This window comes from Homarus americanus, unplaced genomic scaffold (assembly GCF_018991925.1).
Source record: "Homarus americanus isolate GMGI-L3 unplaced genomic scaffold, GMGI_Hamer_2.0 scaffold50165, whole genome shotgun sequence".
NCBI lineage: Eukaryota > Metazoa > Arthropoda > Malacostraca > Decapoda > Nephropidae > Homarus > Homarus americanus.
The window spans coordinates 1,744,977-1,766,775 of NW_024748747.1; the positions used below are offsets into that span (position 1 = coordinate 1,744,977).

The following is a 21,799-nucleotide window of genomic DNA, read 5'->3' on the forward strand; positions in this document are numbered from 1 at the left end:
TTGTACACTCCTCCATACAAATGTTTGCCGATGATGACAAGTTATTTCGGGAAATCAAGAACCAAGCGGACTGTGAAGAGCTGCAGAAGGACCTCTGTGGGCTCCAGGAATGGTCGAAGAAATGGCTGCTGAGATTCAATGTCACGAAGTGTAAGAGGATGTACCTGGGGCGTACCAACGGTAAGGAGGCGTATCATATGTCCCAACGGGATGAAGAAAATGCACTAGTTGAGACTGTGTGTGAGAAGGACCTAGGTGTGTATGTTGACAATGAGCTGAAGTTCTCGGGCCATTGTGAGAAGAAGGTAAATCAGGCAAATAAATTATTGGGTCTTATAAGAAGGTCGTTCAGATATCTAGACGGTCCGTCCCTCGTGACGATCTTCAGGAGTGAAGTGCTTCCCCATCTGGAGTACTGTCACCCCATCTGGTCCCCGAGATATGCTAGGGACTGTCAGTTGGTTGAAAATGTTCAAAGGAGGGCCACCAAACTGGTGCCTGCACTTCGGCACCTCAGCTACCCTGAGAGATTGGAGCGCCTGAACTTGCCTAGCTTATACTACAGACGGGCAAGGGGGGACCTAGTTGAGGTGTATAAGCATCTCAGGGGGCACTACTCAGTTGAGTGTCCTTACTTGGAGCTGGCGGACGCTCGCTCCACAAGGGGTCACAGCTCAAGATTGAAGAAGCCGCAAGTCCAGAAAACCGTGAGGGAAACTTTTTCGGAGTGAGGGTTGTAAACCCTTGGAACAATCTACCAGAGAGTGTTGTGACGGCACCGAGTGTGAGCTCTTTCAAGAGAAGACTTGACCAACACTGGAGCGGGTTCAGGTACATTCAGGAGCCGGTGCATGCCCAGTATTTGCCACCAGTGCGTGACAGAGACGTGACCGATCGCCCAAGCGGCTAACAAGCCGATCAGTGGTGAAGAGGATAAAAAAAAAAAATAGTTTATTCCTCTTCCTTTCACCAATTGTAAAATATAATGTATCTATCTTATGTTAGGGACAAAAAATTCTTATATAAGCAACTTCGGAATACTTAAATCAATTACAATATACCGATTTCATTATATTATTTGAAATATGTTTTATTTAAAATATATTTAAGTTTAAACGAACCACCCACTCAGCTGTGTTTTGAAGACAGCGGCTTAACGTCATAACATAAACCCTTTTGGCGGGAGCTTTACTTTCCTCTCTATACGTCGCCTTACTAGTGTGGTATGTATCCTGAGAGATTTGTTATCAACTTTGGGGTAAGGTTGTGTAGTATAGTTTTATTCACCCTTTAATAGAGAGATAGTATTAAATTGGGCAATAAAAGGGAATTTGGCCAGTTGTCAGGTTTGTAGGCGTAATCATCCAAGCCAGCACCCCAGTAATATTTGATATGTTGTGTATGGTCTTAGTTTTCATATGTAACTTGTTTATATACTTTAGATATTGTAATCGTTTTAGTCATTCAGCGAATTTTAGGATATTAAGTTTGTAAGGTAATAATTGACTACTGACCACTGCCGATTAGAATACGATTATAAAATCGCCTGGTAAATATTCGTCCATTGGCTGCCCTCAGGTTTTGGCACGAGAATAGTTTTTTTTCTTCACGTTTTTCATTGTTTTACTCAAATCTGACCTTCATTTCTTTTGTAAATTAACGGTTTAAAAATGCATTTTCATTTTTCACAGAAACTGCTAATTTGCCCAAAAAATGGAGGTCAAATTTGAGTAAACAAAAAAAACTATTCTCAAAGCAAAGGAACCAAACTAACCTAACCTAACCTAACCTAACATACAAGGAGGAGGAGGTAGGGAGGAGACAACTGACTCTTTAAGTGTGGAGTATAACAATCGGGTAAACATTGCGGGAACCTGTGGACAGCCAATGGACGAATATTAACCAAGCGCCTGAATTTCACTGTTTTATAGTGGACACTCGTAGTTTGTGCAAATGTGTTAAAAAGTGGTTATTTCTAAATTAAACCTAACCTAACTTTAGTTGATATGTAAAACAAGCAACAGAAGCATTGTTAGAAGACCTCGCCAATCTAACCAAATAAACCTACCTACGTTCTTTCTGTAACAGTCACATATTCTCAAATTCAGTTTTTGAGCTGGGTAAACATTTTGATAATTATATAGGACTAACCTGTAGGCGAAATCGATTGAAAACAATTATAAAATAACGCCGGATTTTCATTGTTATTATAGTGGAGACTGTTTTAGTTTGTGGAAATATGTTAAAAAATGGATATTTTAAAAATAAATGCTACTTAACATTTGTGGGGATGAAGAACAGACCCAACCAACCAAACCAGACAAACTTACCTAACTTCCTTGGTATATTAAACAGAAATAATTTACTACGAGTGGTAAATTTAGAGGCATTTTCTGGACGTGAGATGATACCGCCGCATTGGCGCTTTGCAGCCCTGGCGGATTAGTTCTATATATTAACCAAAATTTTGGGGTTGCCTGAAAAAATATTATATATGTAACCTCTGAACCATTTTTCATTCATAGATTTCTGACTATGAAATAAATGCCAAATGCTGCCAGTCGTGGTCACATCAATCTCATGTTGTTCATTGGTAATGGACTTGCATAAGAACATAAGAATGGAGGAAACTGCACGGGCCTATTGGCCCATACTGGGCAGTCCCATTTACACCCAACCCCTATTGCTCATATATCCATCCAACCTATGTTTGAAGCTATGCAGCGTATTCAAGTTAATGATGATGTTTGGTAACTTGTTCCATTCATCCACTATATTTCCAAACCGATGTTTACCTATTTTGCGCCTAAATCTAAATTTGTCTAATTTAAAACCATTGTTACGAGTGAGCTTTTATTATCTGATGGAAGAGGTTAAAATTAAGCCACTTGTAGCAGGAAGTGATACAGAATCATGTTGTGGTTGTTGTCAGGGTGACCAGATTTTACAGGTGGAAAAATACTGGATTCATGAATAAAGTGTGATTTGCTAAAAATGTGCAAAATTTTTCATTCAAACAGAATTGCTGAATTTATTTCAAAATTAGTATTATAAGGAATGCTGCGGTTATTTTTTCTTTATCTTAGGCTGGTGTTTGCCTTCATCGTGACACCAAATTAGAAGACGACTGAAAACCCCAAAAGTGCTAATTATGGTCACCCTGGCTGTTATCATGTGCAGATAAACACACCTGGTTTTAAAAAAAAGAAAGAGAATCACCCGCTGCTCCTCTAGCAGTTAAATAAGGAAAAAAAAATTATAATTAGGGCTTATTTAACATTAGGAAAGGTTTATTTACTAGATGTTGTAAGCCAACACAGTAGTGGATTTTTTTTATGTACAGTACTGGTAATATTGACAATTATGATCTCTTTTCCAGGGTTCAGAAATGTCTACTTTGAAGCAAATTTTCACAGACTGTCAGCAAACAGCAGCAACTCACCCCAAGCTGGTGAAGGCCTTGATCAAGATTTATTTGAAGGTATGTTACAGGGGTGTTTACTGGGAAAAGTATTTTTAAATTTTCAAATACATGTACCATGTACTGTACTGTAAGTGGTCTTATGGGTTTCTAGAGCATCTTGCAGCACTGCTCTGATCCTGGAGCTTAGGTAGACAAGAGGTGTTTGGCTCTTTACTAGAATTTAACTATATTATGAAGCCCCTGGCATACTATCTCTTGAGTCTAAATAAACTAAGTTTAGGTCTGATTAAAATAAAGGTAAAAAAAGTAAAGTCTTAGTTTTACTTGTCATTTGGAACCTTAATTGTCAAGAAGGCTACCATGTCTTCTATCACCTACTCAACCCTCTTGCCTTAAATTACAGACTAGTACTGTGTTATGAGTGGGTAAATAGCACATGATTATTTTGCTGGTTTACTCCTTAACTTTCAACATGATTAGGAGCTGGTGATTGGTTCTTGATTGGCATCACCAAAGTTAGTGCAGTGCTTCATTGTTTAGGAATAACCTTCCCTCCTTTTCCCAACATTTACACAAGAAGGTTACTTGGTGCAACGACTGCCCTTTAGAGACTAGGAGTTCTTTTTAGAGTAGAGTACAGTCTATTGTTAACTGGTTTATTTTTTGAGGACTTTATCACTAGACCAGTGTAGAAGCTTAAGTTATCAAGTTATTTATTTTAATATGGAAGTGTAGGGGTGGTCATTAGACAAGTGAGATGGTTATTTTTTTTACTCTGTATGGTACTGTACTGTATATGTCTAGGTAGTACTGTACTGTGCTGTACAGTATTGTGCATTGTCATCCTATATTGCAGAAAACTTCATACTTATTGCAGACATGTAGAAAATTTATACTGTATAATGACCTTCGCAATTATTTTTCAGAGTGACCTCAGTGAGTTTCTGGCAGCATTTACAAGCTTATTGAAAAAGTCCTTAATTCATGGAGACAAACAGCCTTCAGTTGAGAGAACTCTGAACTTTGTGGCAAAATTTGCTACTACTAAAAAGACTGAACAAGAAAAAAAAGGTGAAGACAGAGATCAGGACGATGAAAATGATAATGAAGAGGAAGAAGCAGATCCATTCCTGGTTCACCTGATTTTGTTTCTCTTGGATGTAAGTTTGCATTTAACAAGTACAGTACAGTACTGTTAAGCCATTAAATCTTCATATTTGTTTGGATATGTTGATGTGATCACTGTCCCAGTGCTTTGGTTGATGTACAGTTGTGATCAAAAGTAATCATCCACTCCTACCATACCCACGAGCTCAAGGCCTTTCTACATGACGGGTCACAAGAGGGTGAGGGAGGTATTGATGGGGGAGAGCTAGAGGTGGCAGATCTGGGTAGGGTAGGAGGACACAAGTCAAGGGCCACATAATATATAGTAAGAGTGGAAGTAGTTTTAGAATTATCCTTGCCAGAAGAAGGTGTTAAGGTTGGTAGATGTAGCTTGACGTTGATGGCCTTAATGACCCTGGCAGTTGATGGCATAAAACCCAAACAATCAACCAACCAGGAGAGTGGGTGTCCAGTGAGGTGTCATGGACTTAACTTTTCCCTTAGTTATCTCTGCCTTTACTTGAGATTTTGGTGAGGAATGGAAGTGAGCTTGTGGCAAATAATGTGTGATTAGGGTTAAAGAAGCTTCTGGCTTACGTGAGGGAAAACCTCTGTGGCATTTGGCTATTGCACCACACCCAGCCCAGGAAGGGTGCTAAAGAGTGTCGATTGGGGAGTCACGGTCGAATTGTTGGTTTGCGCGTGTTTGGCTACAGCATCTCAGAAATTGAAAATGAGGTTGGGGTCACTCCTAGACGTTGGTTAACCTGCTGGGAGGAGTCTGGGAACTTGGGAAAGAGGCTGGCATATGATATATTAAAGTGACTAATTTCAGGTGTGTAATGCAAACAAAACAATTTAACTCATAATTCATATAAATTATATAATTTTAGGCCGGGGATACCACAATTGACAGGTGACGAGGGCAGTGGACAAGCTATTGAGATTAATATATGATCTGTGTTGGTAAATATTAAAAATAAATGTGAATTCCTTCCTTGTATTCAATATTTCTTTTCATATCAATGTTATTATAAATATCTAATTACCGTTGTTTAAAACCTGAAAAAAAATATAAATAAGGAAATGGATGATACATTATAATAAGTTTAAAATAAGGGTATACATCTATTACTCTTTCAAGCATGTAAACCTCAGATAATACACTATAGTGAAAAAAAATTACATCCATCCTTCTCGCTGATGAAAAACTTTCATCACATACTACCCTCCCACTTCCCCCCACCCCTTTTCCCCTCCCCCTTCCCCTCACCCTTCCCCCCCTCCCCTCCCCTTCCCCCTCCCCCTTCCCCCCTTCCCCTCCCCCTTCCCCCCTTTTCCCCTCCTTTCCCCCTCCCCTTTCCCCCTCCCCTTTTCCCCCTCCCCCTTTTCCCCCCTCCCCTTTTCCCCCTCCCCTTTTCCCCTCCCCCTTTTCCCCTCCCCCTTTTCCCCTCCCCTTTTCCCCTCCCCTTTTCCCCTCCCCTTTTCCCTCCCCTTTTCCCCTCCCCTTTTCCCCTCCCCTTCCCCTCCCCTTTTCCCTCCCCCCCCCTCCCCCTTCCCCTTTTTCCCCTCCCTCTTCCCCCTTTTCCCTCCCCTTTTCCCCCTCCCCCTTTTCCCTCCCCTTTTCCCCCTCCCCCTTTTCCCCTCCCCTTTTCCCCCCTCCCCTTTTTCCCCCTCCCCTTTTCCCCCTCCCCTTTTTCCCCTCCTTTTCCCCCTCCCCCTTTTCCCCTCCCCTTTCCCCCTCCCCCCCTTTCCCCCCCCTCCCCTTTCCCCCCTCCCCTTTCCTCCCCTCCCCCTTTCCTCCCTCCCCCTTCCTCCCTCCCCTCTTCTCCCCTTCTCCCTTCCCCCCAACCAACAGCCTACCCCCAAGTCAACCATTCCTCCTCTCCACCCAATGTGACTTAGCGTGCAGAAAGGATCGAGCCAGGCGCAGGAGTTTGTTGGTGGAGTGGATGATTACTTTCGACCGTGATTGTACATCTCCTTTGTATTGGTGTGGTTTATGTACTTCTCTGTTTCATGCTGTGGCTAAAGTAAATCTCATATACTGTATTCTTATTGATTGTGTTTTAGTGCAGTGATTAATGAAGCTTATTGTCTCCTTTTGCTTTCATTGAAAAAGACACCAGAAATGAATGATTAGTACAGTACTGTATATAATGTCCATTCACCTTGCTCTCAGCCCCCACAGGAAAGTGGGGGGTGTGGGTGAGGTCAACCATGGAGAATAGGCTTCCACCAAGTGTCTGCCTCTTTCATTTAGCAATCCATATTGTCCTTAAGTGTAGTGACAAATTCCCAGATAAAGAATCCAAGAGACCACCTCTGGATCCCACATCTATTGAGATGTTATTTTCTGCTCTTCATGATCATCTCGGGTTTCAGCCTCTCCAACCACATTTGTAATAAACCATTTCAACCTGTGAGTGCTGGAATTCGAACCTGGACCACCAAGGTTGGCAGTCGGGCAATTCACTTGTAGCTCAAGGTCCCATGCCCACAACAGTGGGCCCGATGGTTTAGGTCAGCCCACCCACACATGGGACCTAGAGAATTTTTTAATTAAATTCCTGGCACAACAGAGTGGTTAAGGTGGGTAGCTATTAGCCCATCATGGTCCAGTGGATAGCGGACTTATTGCTGACCTTGATGGTCAGAGTTTCAATCCCAGCACTCACAAGTGAAAATTATTTATATTTATTTACCTGTGTACATTACAGTCATGATTACTTTGATTCTTCCCAAGTTGAGAAGAAACTCCACTCCTGTATTTTCTCTACAGAACCATGAGGCTAATAGCCAAGCTGTTCGCTATCGTGTTTGTCAGCTGATTAATAAACTTCTCAACCACATGGGTGAAGAAGCAGTTATTGATGATGATTTGTACAACAACATCTATGACACCATGCTACATCGCCTTCAGGACAAAGTGCCACTAGTGAGAGTGCAGGCTGTATTAGCTTTAGCTCGCCTACAAGATCCCCGTAACAAAGAATGTCCAGTTATAAAAGGTGAATACAGTAAAATAAACACATTATGTAAGGGCATGAGAAAGATATAAAGGATGGTGGAGTTACCCTAAACTTTATACTGTATTGTATTATGATCTAGTCAACTAAGATACACTCCCTTGTTTTATTCTGCCATCCATACGAATTCCTACTTTCTGTGCATGCATATGAGAGTTGTGAATGTGACAGTTTTGTAAATGGTAATGAATTTTAACCAAACTTGGTAGATAGAGATATTGCAATAAGATCTTGGATTAATTTCATAATCAGCCTTTTCTGTTGGCATTGTAAGAATGTGAAAATTTTGATTTGATATTAAACCATATTTTAGTTTTTCTTCATTTAGTTCCTTGTACATCTTGATAGACCCTTCACTCATCCCCCTTTATCAATACAGTGGTCCCTCCATTTACGAGCACAATTGGTTCCACAGTCACTCGTTAACTGAATATATTATTTCAATTGGGCAATTGGTTCCAACTCACAGAATTCCCGTAAAGTGAATTAAAAGGTATATACAAAGTACTGTATACTGGTAATAGAATTAATAAAACATTAAATATAAACAAAATACAGTATTGTACAGTATACTGGTACAATAATAAATAAAATATTTTAACATTTAATTTGAGATGTGTAGGTAGAATTCCCGGCGGCTTTGTTTACATTTGTGTCAGCACAAACGGTTGATTGTCGACACATTCGATGACGACTTACCATATTCTTTACCGAGTGCATTGGTTCTAATGCCTTTGTATTTCTTAATTTCTGCACTGTATATTATCAATATGTTAACTAAATTTCAGAATAACCAATAATTTTAATGTAAGATTGCCAAAATATTCAAGAGCACAACTTTCTCGGTGTTTACTCCCCTGGAAACAAAGGTAAACATAGAACCGATTATTGGCGGATTAGTCTATCAGCTGATGCTCGCACCAAAACGTGTTTCTCAAAAGGCCTTCTTTAATAGAATTTGTACTCGTTAATTGAACAAAGTTCTTCTGGGCGCTAACTCGTGAACTGAAATCTCATTAATTAAACCACTCGTTAATGGAGGGACCACTGTACTTGCTTTTTCCTTCATTTGGTCTTGAATACTTTTGGAGATTCTGCTCTTAATATTTCTTGGTACTAAGCACTGAGATTGTCATCCTGTACTTCCATATCTTTTCTTCATCTGTAAATCAGTTGTATGAGATTTAGTTCATCATTTCCTGTAATGCTGTTCATTAAGGGACTCCAGTGCAGATTAGCCTGATTATGATTCTCACAGTCTTGATGTAGTTCAGGGTGGATAGAATCAAGATGAATATGGACTACATATTTACGGTCATTCATGCTCTTAATACTTTACTAGATATATTCTGCTCCAATCAAATCAGTTTGGTTTGAAGGAGACAATTTCACTCGTTTTAAGTCTGTTTCCAGTGAGACCTGGCATTCTGTTAACAGCTTGATGTTCACCCCTCCCATTTTAAAACTTCCAGATCTGTTCCTGTTTAGATACATTAATTCAGGTTGTCAGTTTTGCTGTCAGCTGAAAATATGTTTTGTATACTAAATAGCTTAAAAGTTGCTGGATACTTAAATCTTTTGATGTTTATTTGCAGCTTACCGTTATCATATGTGCATGGACCCAAATCCTGATGTTCGACGTGCTGTTCTGTCAAACATAGCCATCACATTCCAAACTTTACCTGATATTCTGGAGCGTACCCGTGATGTCAGGGACCTGGTTCGGCGCCAGGTAAATATTGTTCAGCCAAGAGCGCAGGTCTTGAAAATTTCTTAATTAGCTATTTATTCTATTAAGATGGCAAAGAGTACCGAGTATGTTCAGATTTATAAATAAAAACATAATAAAAGCTGGTGTTCTTATAAGTACTGTACACTAGTACCTCAACATTTGTGAGATTTTTTATTTTATTTATTTATTTTATTTTATTTTTTTATTACTGTACAGTATTATTGTTTTGTTTTTTTTACAGGATTAGCCCACCTGGGCACAGGTCACTGACCCACATCGGGGTCTGGAGGGCGAAAATTTAATAATAATTATAACAAAAATAATAATAATTAGTTCATTGTAAATAAAATTTATAAAAAAAACAATAATCATAATAACAACACTAATAATAATAATGATAATAATAATAATAAATAAGAACCATAAATAAATACAGAAATAAAAAAAAATCAATAGTGAGAAATGATGTATGTATGTTGTGTTGTCAAAGTAAGAGAAACAATTGAGACCCTGCAATTGTGGGCAAATGAGGCTGAAAGTCAGATCAGTAACCTTGGACTTGGTCACAATTTTCGTGATGCCATATGGCAGCAGGGTCTACCATTAGACAACACATGCAGAACCAAGAATGTCAAAAGGAGGAAGGGGGGTCCAGGAAGTTGTGGGTGGGGGGAACATGGCGAGTGCAGCGAGCCCACCCACCCAGAAGCTCACCAGAAGATTTTTTAAATTGACCAATATCATGGGCATTTTGAAGCCATGCGCACTTGATAGTAGGAGATATTCTGAAGTCAGTAGTAAATACTTTTTACTATACAAAAATGCCTGAGTACAATACTGCTTTAAAGAAAAGAGTATTTGGAATTTTCTTGTGAAAAGGGAGGGAGGGGAGTCAGGATCCTTCATAAATCTGCCCTTGGGGATAGGTTCCTGGGACACCCACAAATGTAGAATTTCGTGAATAACATTCTTTAATATGTAGTATTATGTATATACCCTATCTTTAATAATGTAGTGTACCATAAATTTAGGACCGAAAATAAATATAGTTAGAAAAATCCATTTAAGCACTCTAAATACTACACAAGTATATACAGTGTGATGTTATGAAAGTCAACTGGATTGCAGTAGCGGTGATGCATCGTCTGCTGTCTTCTTCACACGACTTGTACTATATCACCACCACTGCGCCATCAACACACACACACACACACACACACACACAAATGAATGCACGCCTGACATGCAACACTGTGAATGAATACAGCTCCTACCCGACTTACGATGGGGTTAGGGACACAAATCCAGGTCGTAAGTCGGAAATGCAAAAAAAATTAAAATGAAATACAGTACAGTTAACCCTCACTTTACGCGGTCCCACATTCCGCGTTTACGCGGTGCCCTGCCGGAACCCAGGATGCTCACATTCCGCGGTGCGTGTACCCCTTTACGCGGAGAGCGGCTGGCGAGCCGCGCCATTTTTGGATCCAAACCTCCCGCCATCCGCCATGTTGTGTAAGCGGCGCGAACATGGTGCGCACAAGGTCGCCCAGTCATCAAAACATTACCAGTTCTTCACCCGCCACCCACCACAGCCGGCCCAAGTCAGTGATAGTGATAATTATGGTGAGGATATGGACTTATATGGACTTTGGGGAGTTTGACAAAGAGGCCCTGCAAGCCTCTGTGGTGGATAGTGATACAATTGATACAAGTGACACAGGTGAGGGCCAATAATCTGCCCTCTGCCTCGGAACCAACCGCCCATCCCCGTGTGCCCAGCCATTTTTTCTACTAATGTAAGTGTTAAAAAACCTAATATTATTGATATTTCTCTTAATTATTAATTGTGTGTGCATACCATCATAAAGTTAAGATAATATTTTTACTACAACATAGTTGTGTGTCGTCAAAAAGTGGAGTTTGGGGATCGGCCCGGACTCCATTTCAATTAATCCCACATGTTATGTTATTCACTTTACGAGTTTCTCACTTTACGCGGGACCCTCCGGGTTACATTAACCGCGTAAAGTGAGGGTTAACTGTACAGTAAAAATAACCAATAATGAAGAATGGATACAGTGTGACTGAGCACTTACCTTTAATGTAGTCGGCTGAATGCACGAGGCCCCCATAATTTTCTATTTACAGGATACATGGAGACTATATTAATTGGATGAAGCAGAGGAGGAGACAGGGCTGGGTGGGTCATCAATGTCGCTTTCTTCAGACAGGTTTATGTACAGTGGTAAATTGCTGGTTGAAAGTATTGGATCATCTTTAGGGAGTGAAGAGGCAGCACTGGTGGGGCGTGAGGAGACAGCAATGGGGGACTCCTTAAAATAGATGTCCAATTTAGACTGCACAGTTTGCTTTTTCTTTTCATTATAAATTTCCCTGTAGCAAGCAAGTGCATCTTGGACCATTCTGTCAACTTTGGCAAAATGCTCATAATTTTTTATCCATTCCGTCAAACATTTGCATCCCCTTATTAATTGTAGCAAATGCCTCTGCCATTTGTTTCACTGAAAAATTTTTAAGGGGTGCAGGTCCTTCTACATTTCGACTCGCTTCTTCCTCTGCATTTTTGTGTGCTTCCAGTTCGACAAGATCCTCGTTACTTAGCTCTTCTGCTACACTTTCAACCAACTGTTCAACATCTTCATTATCAATTTCTAACAAGCTGTTTACCTAACTCCACTATCTTGTTATTAATCTCAGAAATAACTTCATTTTCATTAAATCCTCTGAAACTGTTCACATATCTTTTCAGTATTTTCTTCCATATTCCATTTATGCACTGTTGTGTAACCTCATCCCATGCTACAATAATGTTCTTTATACATGTCAAAATGTTGTACTCCTACCAAAACTGTCTGAGCGTTTTCTCACCTTCAGAAGCAGCAACAGCCTGAGCGAAGGTCATACGTAAATAATTTGCTTTAAAAGCTGCAATAATACCTTGATCCATGGGTTGGATGACAGAGGTAGTGTTAGGTGGAATGTAGACTACCTTAACATCAGGGTGCTGGTCGTCCAGGTGTGGTGGGTGTCCCGGAGCATTATTCAAAATCAGCAAAATCTTGAATGCAATCCCTTGTTGCAGACAATACTCCTTAGCTCGAGGAATGAAACAATTCATGAACCAATCCTTATACAGTACTGGGGTCATCCAGGCTTTCTTGTTAATGCGATAAAACACTGGCAGTGTGCGCTTGCTGATATATTTATATATATATATACTGTATATATAATTTTTTTTTCTTTTCTTACTCTTAAATCACTTCTGTAATGTGATACAGGTGATTAATTTTTATCTCATGCAAAATATATGACGTTTATATTGAAATTATTCGCTGTCTTGTAAGGATTCCAGCAATGCAAATTATATTCTCCTAACTTTAGTCTGAGATATTATATAATATAAAAACTAAGCCTAAAACCCTGGCTGGGGGAGAGAGAAGGAGCGAGCGAGCAGGAGGTGAAGTGACATGTTTGATAGTTGGAGCCGAAGGTCTCGTGTGTTTATTTAACAGTCCTTAAGTGACTAAACTTTTCTTATTTTAAAATGCCAGTGAAATGACCTGGGAGAATATAATTTACATTGCTGGGATTCTTGTAAGATAGTGATTGATTTGAATATAAACAGCTATAATTTGCACTAGACAACAATTTTAATGCCGTAATCATTTAGTACATTTATAGTATAAGTTTGCTCTTAGGTCATTCATTTCTTTTACGTTTCTTTTAGTATGGTGTGTGCATGTAAATGAATGAAAATAAATTAAATTTATGTAAATCTACCCAAAAATACAGTTGAAAAACTTAGCATTATGAAATGTACTACAGTACACTAATGTACTAAAATTTTTATCTTGTGCAAAATATGTGACGTTTATATTCAAATTATTCACTGTCTTACAAGGATTCCAGCAATATAAATTATATTCTAACTTTAGTTTGTGATATTATATAAGATAAAAACTTAAAGCCTACTGTATAACCACCAAACCCTGGCTGGGAGGAGGGAGGGGTGACAGTGACATGTTTGACAGTTAGTGCTGAAGGTCTAGTGAAGTGTTTATTTGTTTATTTTTGTCCATTAGATTGAGTTTTCTTTTTTGCTTATAAAATGTAATAGAAGTGACCGGGGAGAATATAATTTATATTGCTGGAATTCTTTTAAGATTGTGATTAATTTGAATGTAAACATGTGATAGTTTGCACTAGACAAAAATTTTAGTAATCAGTTTGTACATTATTTTGATTACATGTACAGTGCAGCTTTGCCCTTAGGACAGTGTGTGCATGTAAATAAGTTTCAATAAATGAATAAAGTTACATATATCGAGCCAAAAATAATACAGTAGTTCAAAAACTTTATGTAGACAGCTTGGATGGCTAAATTTTAGAATGACCAATAATTTAATATAAAAAATGCACAAATATTAAAGAGCACAATTTTCTTGATATTTACTCCAATGGAAATGAATGTAAACATAGAGCAGATAGCTGAATTGGCAAACTAGTCCATCAGCTGATCAGCTGATGCTCACAACAAAACGTGTTTGTCGTAAGGATTTCATTAATCGAAGTTTTGTTTGTTAACCGAATTGAAGATCCTTATGGGAGGTAATTCGTTAATCTAACCGTTCGTTAACTGAGGGACCACTGTATATATATCACATTTATATTTATTTCAGGTGAGGGGGTAGGGCAGGCATTATTATGATGGGCATTAAGCATAAAATCTATTTTCAGGCTTACATGGAAATCTCCCAGAAGGTGCACTTGAGATCCTTGACAATTGCCCAGCGGTTGCGACTGATCTCAGAAGGACTGAAGGATCGTAATGTAATGGTACGGTCCTGTGTAGAAAAAAATCTTATACCATCTTGGCTACGGATGGTGAATGGAAATGTTTTAAATCTTCTTGCTTGTCTAGATGTTGAGGCCTCTGTTTCTGAAGCAGAGTTGGCTCTCAAAACCATATTTCGTGATGTTCCTTTTGCTGATCTAATTGACAACTTTGGACTTACTAAAAAAACACGTGTGGTGAACCCAGAAGACCTCCGTCCCGAGTCTGCTATATATTGGCGTTGTCTTGCTCAGCATCTAAGGTGAGGGGTTGTTTGTTTGTGTATGTGTGTAAAATTATTTTGCATTGCCTAATCTGGTTTCCTTGAAATTGGGTTGTTCTCAAAGAAAATTCTTTTTGATTTTTGGATATAGGTATAAGTAAGGTGATGAATAACCTGCTTTAAGTATCTTGCACGGTTGTCAATAGAGTACTGTACTATTCTTGCTTAAATGTTTTGAGGTTTAAAAACTACTGGTACATATAATGTTTGTGTGATCAACAAATACTGTGGTCAGTTTGGGTGGTTACCCATGACAATCAAGAGTATTTGTTTTAGGGAATGAGGAAAGTAATACGGTATGCCAAACCCTTGTCTATGAAAACTGTTGGCAGCATCATATTACTGTATTATATAAAACTTTATTAACTCTTTCGCTCACCTGAGTAAAGGTTTACATTTTGACTGTTGTGTTCACATTTTGCCTGTCATGTATCTGCCAATTGTCAATAATGCCTTTAAGTGGCATCTAAATTTTTTCGACATATTTTAATCAAATTTGAATGTCCAATTCCAAGACAAACGGTGGTATCGTCAAAAATAAAATTTCTCAAAGGTACTGTAATACCTACCGTTTTTGCAAAATTTGTTAAAAATTTGATTTCCTCACACTCAATACAGTATTAGTGCTCCTGAATGAGTTCTTACAAATTTAGGGGCAAAATGGAAGTTTTCATCACTCCTCTTTATTTCATGTCTGGAAAATGTAAGTTTTTGTCACTAATGTATATATATATTTAATGTTGTGGACGACCAGGGGATGGGCTTGGAAGTAGTTGTCCAACCTTCTCGGCTGATCGGCTCTGTAAATAAATATTAGATAATTAATTGTGCTTTACTGTCCAACACAGTAATACTATACAGTATTGACTACTATATTACTAAGCACATTAACTAATTTAATGGATATTTGCTGCCCATACTACAAATTTCATAGTATAAACTCCAAGCAATTTTGGTATTATTTTGGTTTTGGTCATCTGGGGAACCTTAAGATTCTCACTATGGGATTAAGTACTTTAAACAATAAGACACATTATCTCTACAGGATTTCTGTCGCAAAACATTTTTCTATCGCATAAGAAAGTACAAGTCGTAGGTTAGGTTAGGTTAGGTTAGAGTATGATAAATTATATTATACGTTATAAGATTAGCTTAATATACACCGGTAAGGGGGGAGCGGGGTGTAGTAACTCGAAACTAGTGATTTCTGATAGAAATGAAGGTCAAATCGTTCATAACACATCCCAAACCATCAGAAAAATAATACAATCTGCATGTCTAAGTACAGGGATGACCAAAACTTAAAATTTACCCAATATAGCCTATCTCGAATCTAAGCCTTCATATACTTACGGTAGTTAAAGTAAAATTTTACCCATTAATTAATATGAATAATGATACACCCCTACAGTAGAACGTCGATATAATGCGAGGTGAGTTCCAAGAGAGGTCGCTTTAAATAGAATTCACACTAAATCAAGGTGGTTTCAATGGAATAATTTAGTTTGATACTTGAGAGAAACACAAAATACTGAAAAGACTCTTATTAGCTAATGAATATGAGAAAAATATATAGCATACGGTAATGATATACCCTATTTGCAGCAAGCACTCCCTGCAATAGAGCTGAGAGAGCCGGACAGTACTGCACTGCACTGTACTGTCTGCTGCCTCACCTCACTGGCCCTCCCCCTGCCCTGACTGAGAGTCTACCCAGATGCACCTCAGCCCATCTAGAATACACAAAACACTGTTTTTTGTAGTATTATGCTGAAACAAACACTCATAAATTAACACAGCTTAAATCTTAAGCCCCGGGTTCGGGTGCTGGTCAATCGAGAAAAATCTACTTCTCCCAAAAAAATTTTTCACCCTTTGAAATTATAAAACGATAAAAAATAAGTAAGATAAACTATATTTTGACCCTCGAGAAACTTCCCTGGCCGTGTGGAGGAAGGGAGGCGGGGGGAGATTAGGAGACAGCATTGGTTTGACAGCTGACTCTCGTGGTCCCTTTGCACTTAGCAGCTATTTTTAGCTCGCCTTTATGTCCGAGGTGGCCAATAATGTATATATTTACTGATCTTAATACTTATTTGCTATAAATTCATTTAGAATAATTTATTTGCATTATTTTTAATAAAAAGTTCTTGGCAACACTCACCAGTCGGTCACTAGGCTGTCTGGCTGTCTTTGTGTTTGGTAGAGCAAGTAATGCATAAAATAATAATAATTCCACAAATAAATATATTTATAACACAATCATAGCAGTGTTTTACAGTAATACTACCCTACAATACAACTACACTACTTTTAGCAATATTACTATGATACAATATGATAAAATAGACAAACAATGAAACTGAAACAAACAAAAGTAGATAATTATGTTCAGGAAGCTTCCCTGTGGTCGAGTGTGTGTTGTGATGGGCAAAGTGTCACACTGGATCCTGATAACCCGCGCTGGGCATTTAAACAGTGGCGTGTTCTGGAACATCACCTGGGGCGCACTGGTCGGACGTTCTGGAACGTCATCCGGGGCTTAAGGGTTAAATTACGGGACGTGAAATGGTCTGTTTACTAGTGATCAGCTGATATGAGAGTGTGCTTTCAGATGCTGTTCTAATATTGTACTGGTGCTGTTTATTTCTGAGTTGCAATGCTTTCCCAGTCTGACCGACATAATTTCCATTACAATTGCTACATGGAATGCAGTAAACACTTCCATTTGAGGTAGATGTAGGATAGATGATTAGTTGGTCTCATATAATTTTTACCTGACTTAACATGACTAGTTACGTCACCCTTTCTTATAAGCTCCTCTTGTGATGCAGTGGTGGTGGTGTGTGTATTAGTGGATATCATGTTTTTGACCTGACCTCATGTTTTGTAAGGTCATCCTGTGTACAGAAGCCTCTCTTAGTCCTTGTAATTCATTTGCCTCTGAAAATGTCGTGAATAAAGACGAAAGCTAAGGTGCTCCATTGTTTCCCTTTTTCCTGTGTGATTTTATCAATATATATATATATATATATATATATATATATATATATATATATATATATATATATATATATATATATATATATATATATATATATATATTTCATGTAGATCCACAATGACAGTTCAAAACTGATAATATGTTACATAAATTTATTTGTCAGTGGCCCAAGGTTAAAAATGCTTTGAAAACCTTTGATCTAGATGTATGATAGTTATTTTGTGGGCCCCCTATTTTCTGACCTGACTTGTCTAGTCACGTCACCTCCCTTCTCTTAAGCTCCTCTACGTGTGTTGGTGTGGGGATTAGTGGATGTCATCATTTTGACCTGACCTCATGTTTTTAGGTCACCCTGTATATTTAAGCCTCTCTCTGTCCATGTAATCCAGTTGCCTCTGAAGATGTCTTGAATAAAGACGAAAGCTAAGGTACTCCGTTGTTTCCATCTTCCCGTGTGATTTTATCAAGATATATATATATATATATATACAGTATATAAAATATATAAAATATATATAATATATATATATATATATATATATATATATATATATATATATATATATATATATATATATATATATATATATATATATATATATATATATATATATATATATATATATATATATGTATGTATGTATGTATGTTGTAATTATATTACCTGTACTGTAACTATCACCAACCTGGGAGTATTCAATTTTATTTTGCAGGAATGAGGGTGCTGAGGAAGCCTTAGACTCGGTACTTCCTGAGTTGACGCATTTCTGCTCATATGTGCATGACTATGTGATGATGGAAGTATTGGAGATTGGAAGTGAAGAAGAGACAGCTGTTCGATGTATGGAGAAAGAGTTTGTCACCAATCAGCTTGCTGAAATGACCATGCTTTATGACCTTGCTGATGAGGTATGGTAATATTAATAAGTCTTGTAATATAATCTATTTCATATGCAATTATTCTTTTAGTGATAAACTAAAAAAACAAAACAAAAAAAAAAGGTTATTTGTTTTGATATGGGTAAAGATATATATATAAAAGTAAATAAATTCTTTCCATATTTTTCCAATACAACAAGGTTGGGCGTCGTTCCTTGGATCAGCTAGTGAGAACACTGCTGGTATCAGACAAAGTGGGCGAGTTCCTAATGAAGGTACTAGTTGAAGTGTTTGGAAAGTTATATCCTCCCACAACCAGAATCAACCAGTTAGCTGAGATAATTTCTGAGGTGCGGGAGCCTGTTTGCAAGTCAGTCCCACGAATATTGACTGATGAGGAAAAGCGAAACAGAAAGTTACAGGTAGGAATTACTGGCTAAACTGACTGTTATTGTCAATAAGCCATATTTGTTTACATATTTAGTCTCTCTCTCTCTCTCTCTCTCTCTATATATATATATATATATATATATATATATATATATATATATATATATATATATATATATATATATATATATATATATATATATATATATATATATATATATATATATATATATATAGTAAGATCTCATATTTCGCGAGCACTACCTCATGTAACCAAGTCTTATACTTGGCGTAAAATATCGTGAGTTTCGCGAGATCCAGCCACTTGAATGCGAGATCCAGGCAGCTGAACACTGTAATATTTTATATTACAGCATAAGTGTTTTTTGGTTGGAATAATGAGGAACAATCTTTGGAATGATGCGAATAAGGTGCAAAAAATCAACGAATAAATCGAACACAAGAATTCGGAAATTGTCGAATAATGTCAAAATGCACTGTATACAATACAGTGCAGCACTGTGTTTTATAGTATACAATATACTATAAAATAAGAAAAATGAAGAGCATGGGTGTGTATGTGTGGGAAGTGTACATCCGTATTGAGGTCGTGAGCTGTAACTGGCCAGCCGCACTCTCCCTCCCCCCTGTGTGACATCAGGGCATACAGGCAGCAGCCACACACTTCTCTTGAGTCAGTTTCATGACTTCCCGGGTGAACAATCAGGTCAGTAAAGGCAGAATTTGTATCATTTGGAGGTTATAAATGGGAAAATCAGAGGTTGATGTAGAGTGGCCAGTCTATATTGTTATTTTTCCATTAGTTTTTGTATTTGCATTTGGCGAATTTGAATTTGGCGCAATTTTTCCAGTCTATATTACTCGCAAAATATAAGATCTTACTGTACTGTATACAGTATAAGACTTCAAATATTTTTTTTTAATATCACCAATTACTGTAGTGTTTTGTATTAGTGTACTACAGTATTGTATTTAGGCAAATATCAGAAAAGAAGATACAGTAAACCCTCGATAACTCGGCACATATGGGGCTCTGGCCTTGCCGAGTTATCCCAAATTCCAACTTAACGAGGTACTTCCCCCTCTTACAAAAATAAAACAATAAAAAATTATTAACCTATATACAGTATGTGTACATGTGATTACTAAATGTAAAAAAAAGTAACACTTACGAGCACTGCAGGCAAAGAATGAAGCATCATAGTAGGAGACACAGATGCATAGTAGGTGACACAGTGGTATGGTAGGTGATGCAGGTAGCCCGATATGCAGAGATTTTTCCAGATGATTTTATATATCTCGGCATTTCCCGAGTTATGCTTTAATGCATTCCAAGACCATATCCATGCTGAGTTATTGAGGGTTTACTGCAATGATTTTAAGTCCTTTTAATTTGTTTTGAGGTCCATTGACTCTTATTTTACTTTAGCTTGTTATTTTCCAGATTCATTTGTTGACTTGTTGAAAGTATGGCATGTGTACCCATCTGTGTCAAACCATGGCTTATAAAATTTGGATCTCCTTATGACAACTGTAACTTAAATACATGGCTCTTAAATCAAGACATCCTTCCAATTCTTCTGTCACTGTTTGGGGATGTTATCCTTTTCTGCTTCTCTCATAATTCTGAAACGCAAATCAACGTGTCTGATTGCTTGTGATTCCGTAATTTGGTCATAATTGTCCGCAAACTCATTGAAATTTGCTTTTCCCAGGTTGCTCGTTTGAAAGTGAAGATTAACCAGCTGCGAGAAGAGGTAGAAGAATGTGTACGGAGCCTAGACCTAACGAGAGCTCAGGTGCTCAAGGAGGCACTGGAAGATGCTATTAAAGAAGAATCTCTCATTGACTTAGAGTCCACAATATCAGAGGAGGTAAGTTAATACAAATGTGGGTAAGCTTTCCACCAGACTCTTCCTAAACAACGTAGAATTTGGTTTTGTTCCATAGAAATATGGTTCCGTTAATTTATAACGGTTTAGTGGTTCAAACTTGGGTTTCAGAATTGATCACAAGCTACATATAAACAACACAGTAGCCAATTTGATTTTGTTCGCTGTTGTTTTGCTGTTAGTGGTGTTTTGTGTATAGCAGTACTGTACGTATTTGTAAATTAACCGATCATAATATGTATTCATTTATTGTTTATCCTCACACTAACCATTCTTATTTGTAATTCTTTTTTGTTGTATAACATTCTGTTGGGATCGGGCAATGCAATGTTGTAATTTTTCCTCAAATTTTTTAATTATAATTATCAAATGTGTCAGGTTTATGATTTCTGGAGTTGTGATTATGTTTCTCTGCTAACCAATGAACATTGCATTTAAACCTGTATCAAATCAAGATCACAGCTGAATGTCAGAAGTCATATAAAACAGCAGGCACATACCATATTTTACGTCATATAAGATGCACTTTTTGTCTGAAAAATGGCTAAAAAAAAGTCTGCATTCTATATGTGAAGTTGAGGTCTTCCATAAGCTAATCACTCCCCCAGTTAGCTGTCTCCAGTAGGCTAGATTCTACCTAACCCAATTCCAGAATACGTTATTGCTTACTAAAACACATTGTTATTATTTTTAATTATTATTTTTAATTAATTAAAAAAAGTATTGTACTGTAACTATAAAAGCTTGATTTATAACTACTCTGTACTTGATTAATGTCCATACAGCAAACATCCAACTCTTCAGAGGTAGCTAAGCAGTAACCACTTCTAAACTCTTACAAACATTATAATCTATTAATACCATACCTGCAACATTTATTTTTAAATTACAAATACCTAATACAAATGAAGATTTACAGATAACTTTCTTTTCACATTTGCGTCTGTTAACATCGCTAACAGCATTATAGCTAGGTTAGACTCGTCACTATGAGCATCAGGCTACTGGTGTTATGGTTGGTTTCATCTTGTATTTTTGGGTAGGTACTGTATACATAACTTTATTTTTACTCATTTACATGCACACACCAGCCTACATACTTATTGTGAAAAGTAAAAGAAATAATTGTCCTAAGAAGAAACATGTTAAGGGAATATACATTTCTTTACACAGGAGTTAG

General features: G+C 37.6%; 1 protein-coding gene across 2 annotated transcripts in view; it reads left to right on the plus strand.

Moving 5' to 3' along the window:
- Window positions 1–779: 779 nt before the first annotated feature.
- Window positions 780–21,799, plus strand: part of LOC121880394 (condensin complex subunit 3-like) — a 42,542-nt gene continuing 21,522 nt past the window's right edge. Inside the window, exons 1-9 of one of the 2 annotated variants that reach the window (XM_042387573.1) lie at window positions 780–831; window positions 3,380–3,481; window positions 4,351–4,584; window positions 7,314–7,542; window positions 9,156–9,292; window positions 14,054–14,412; window positions 18,151–18,346; window positions 18,517–18,738; window positions 20,443–20,601. In XM_042387573.1, the coding sequence (XP_042243507.1) occupies window positions 3,389–3,481; window positions 4,351–4,584; window positions 7,314–7,542; window positions 9,156–9,292; window positions 14,054–14,412; window positions 18,151–18,346; window positions 18,517–18,738; window positions 20,443–20,601 (1,629 nt within the window). In that variant the 5' untranslated portion in view covers window positions 780–831; window positions 3,380–3,388. Of the gene's footprint in view, window positions 832–1,138; window positions 1,224–3,379; window positions 3,482–4,350; window positions 4,585–7,313; window positions 7,543–9,155; window positions 9,293–14,053; window positions 14,413–18,150; window positions 18,347–18,516; window positions 18,739–20,442; window positions 20,602–21,799 lie in introns of those variants that run through there. The other variant, XM_042387572.1, reaches the window with a different exon arrangement.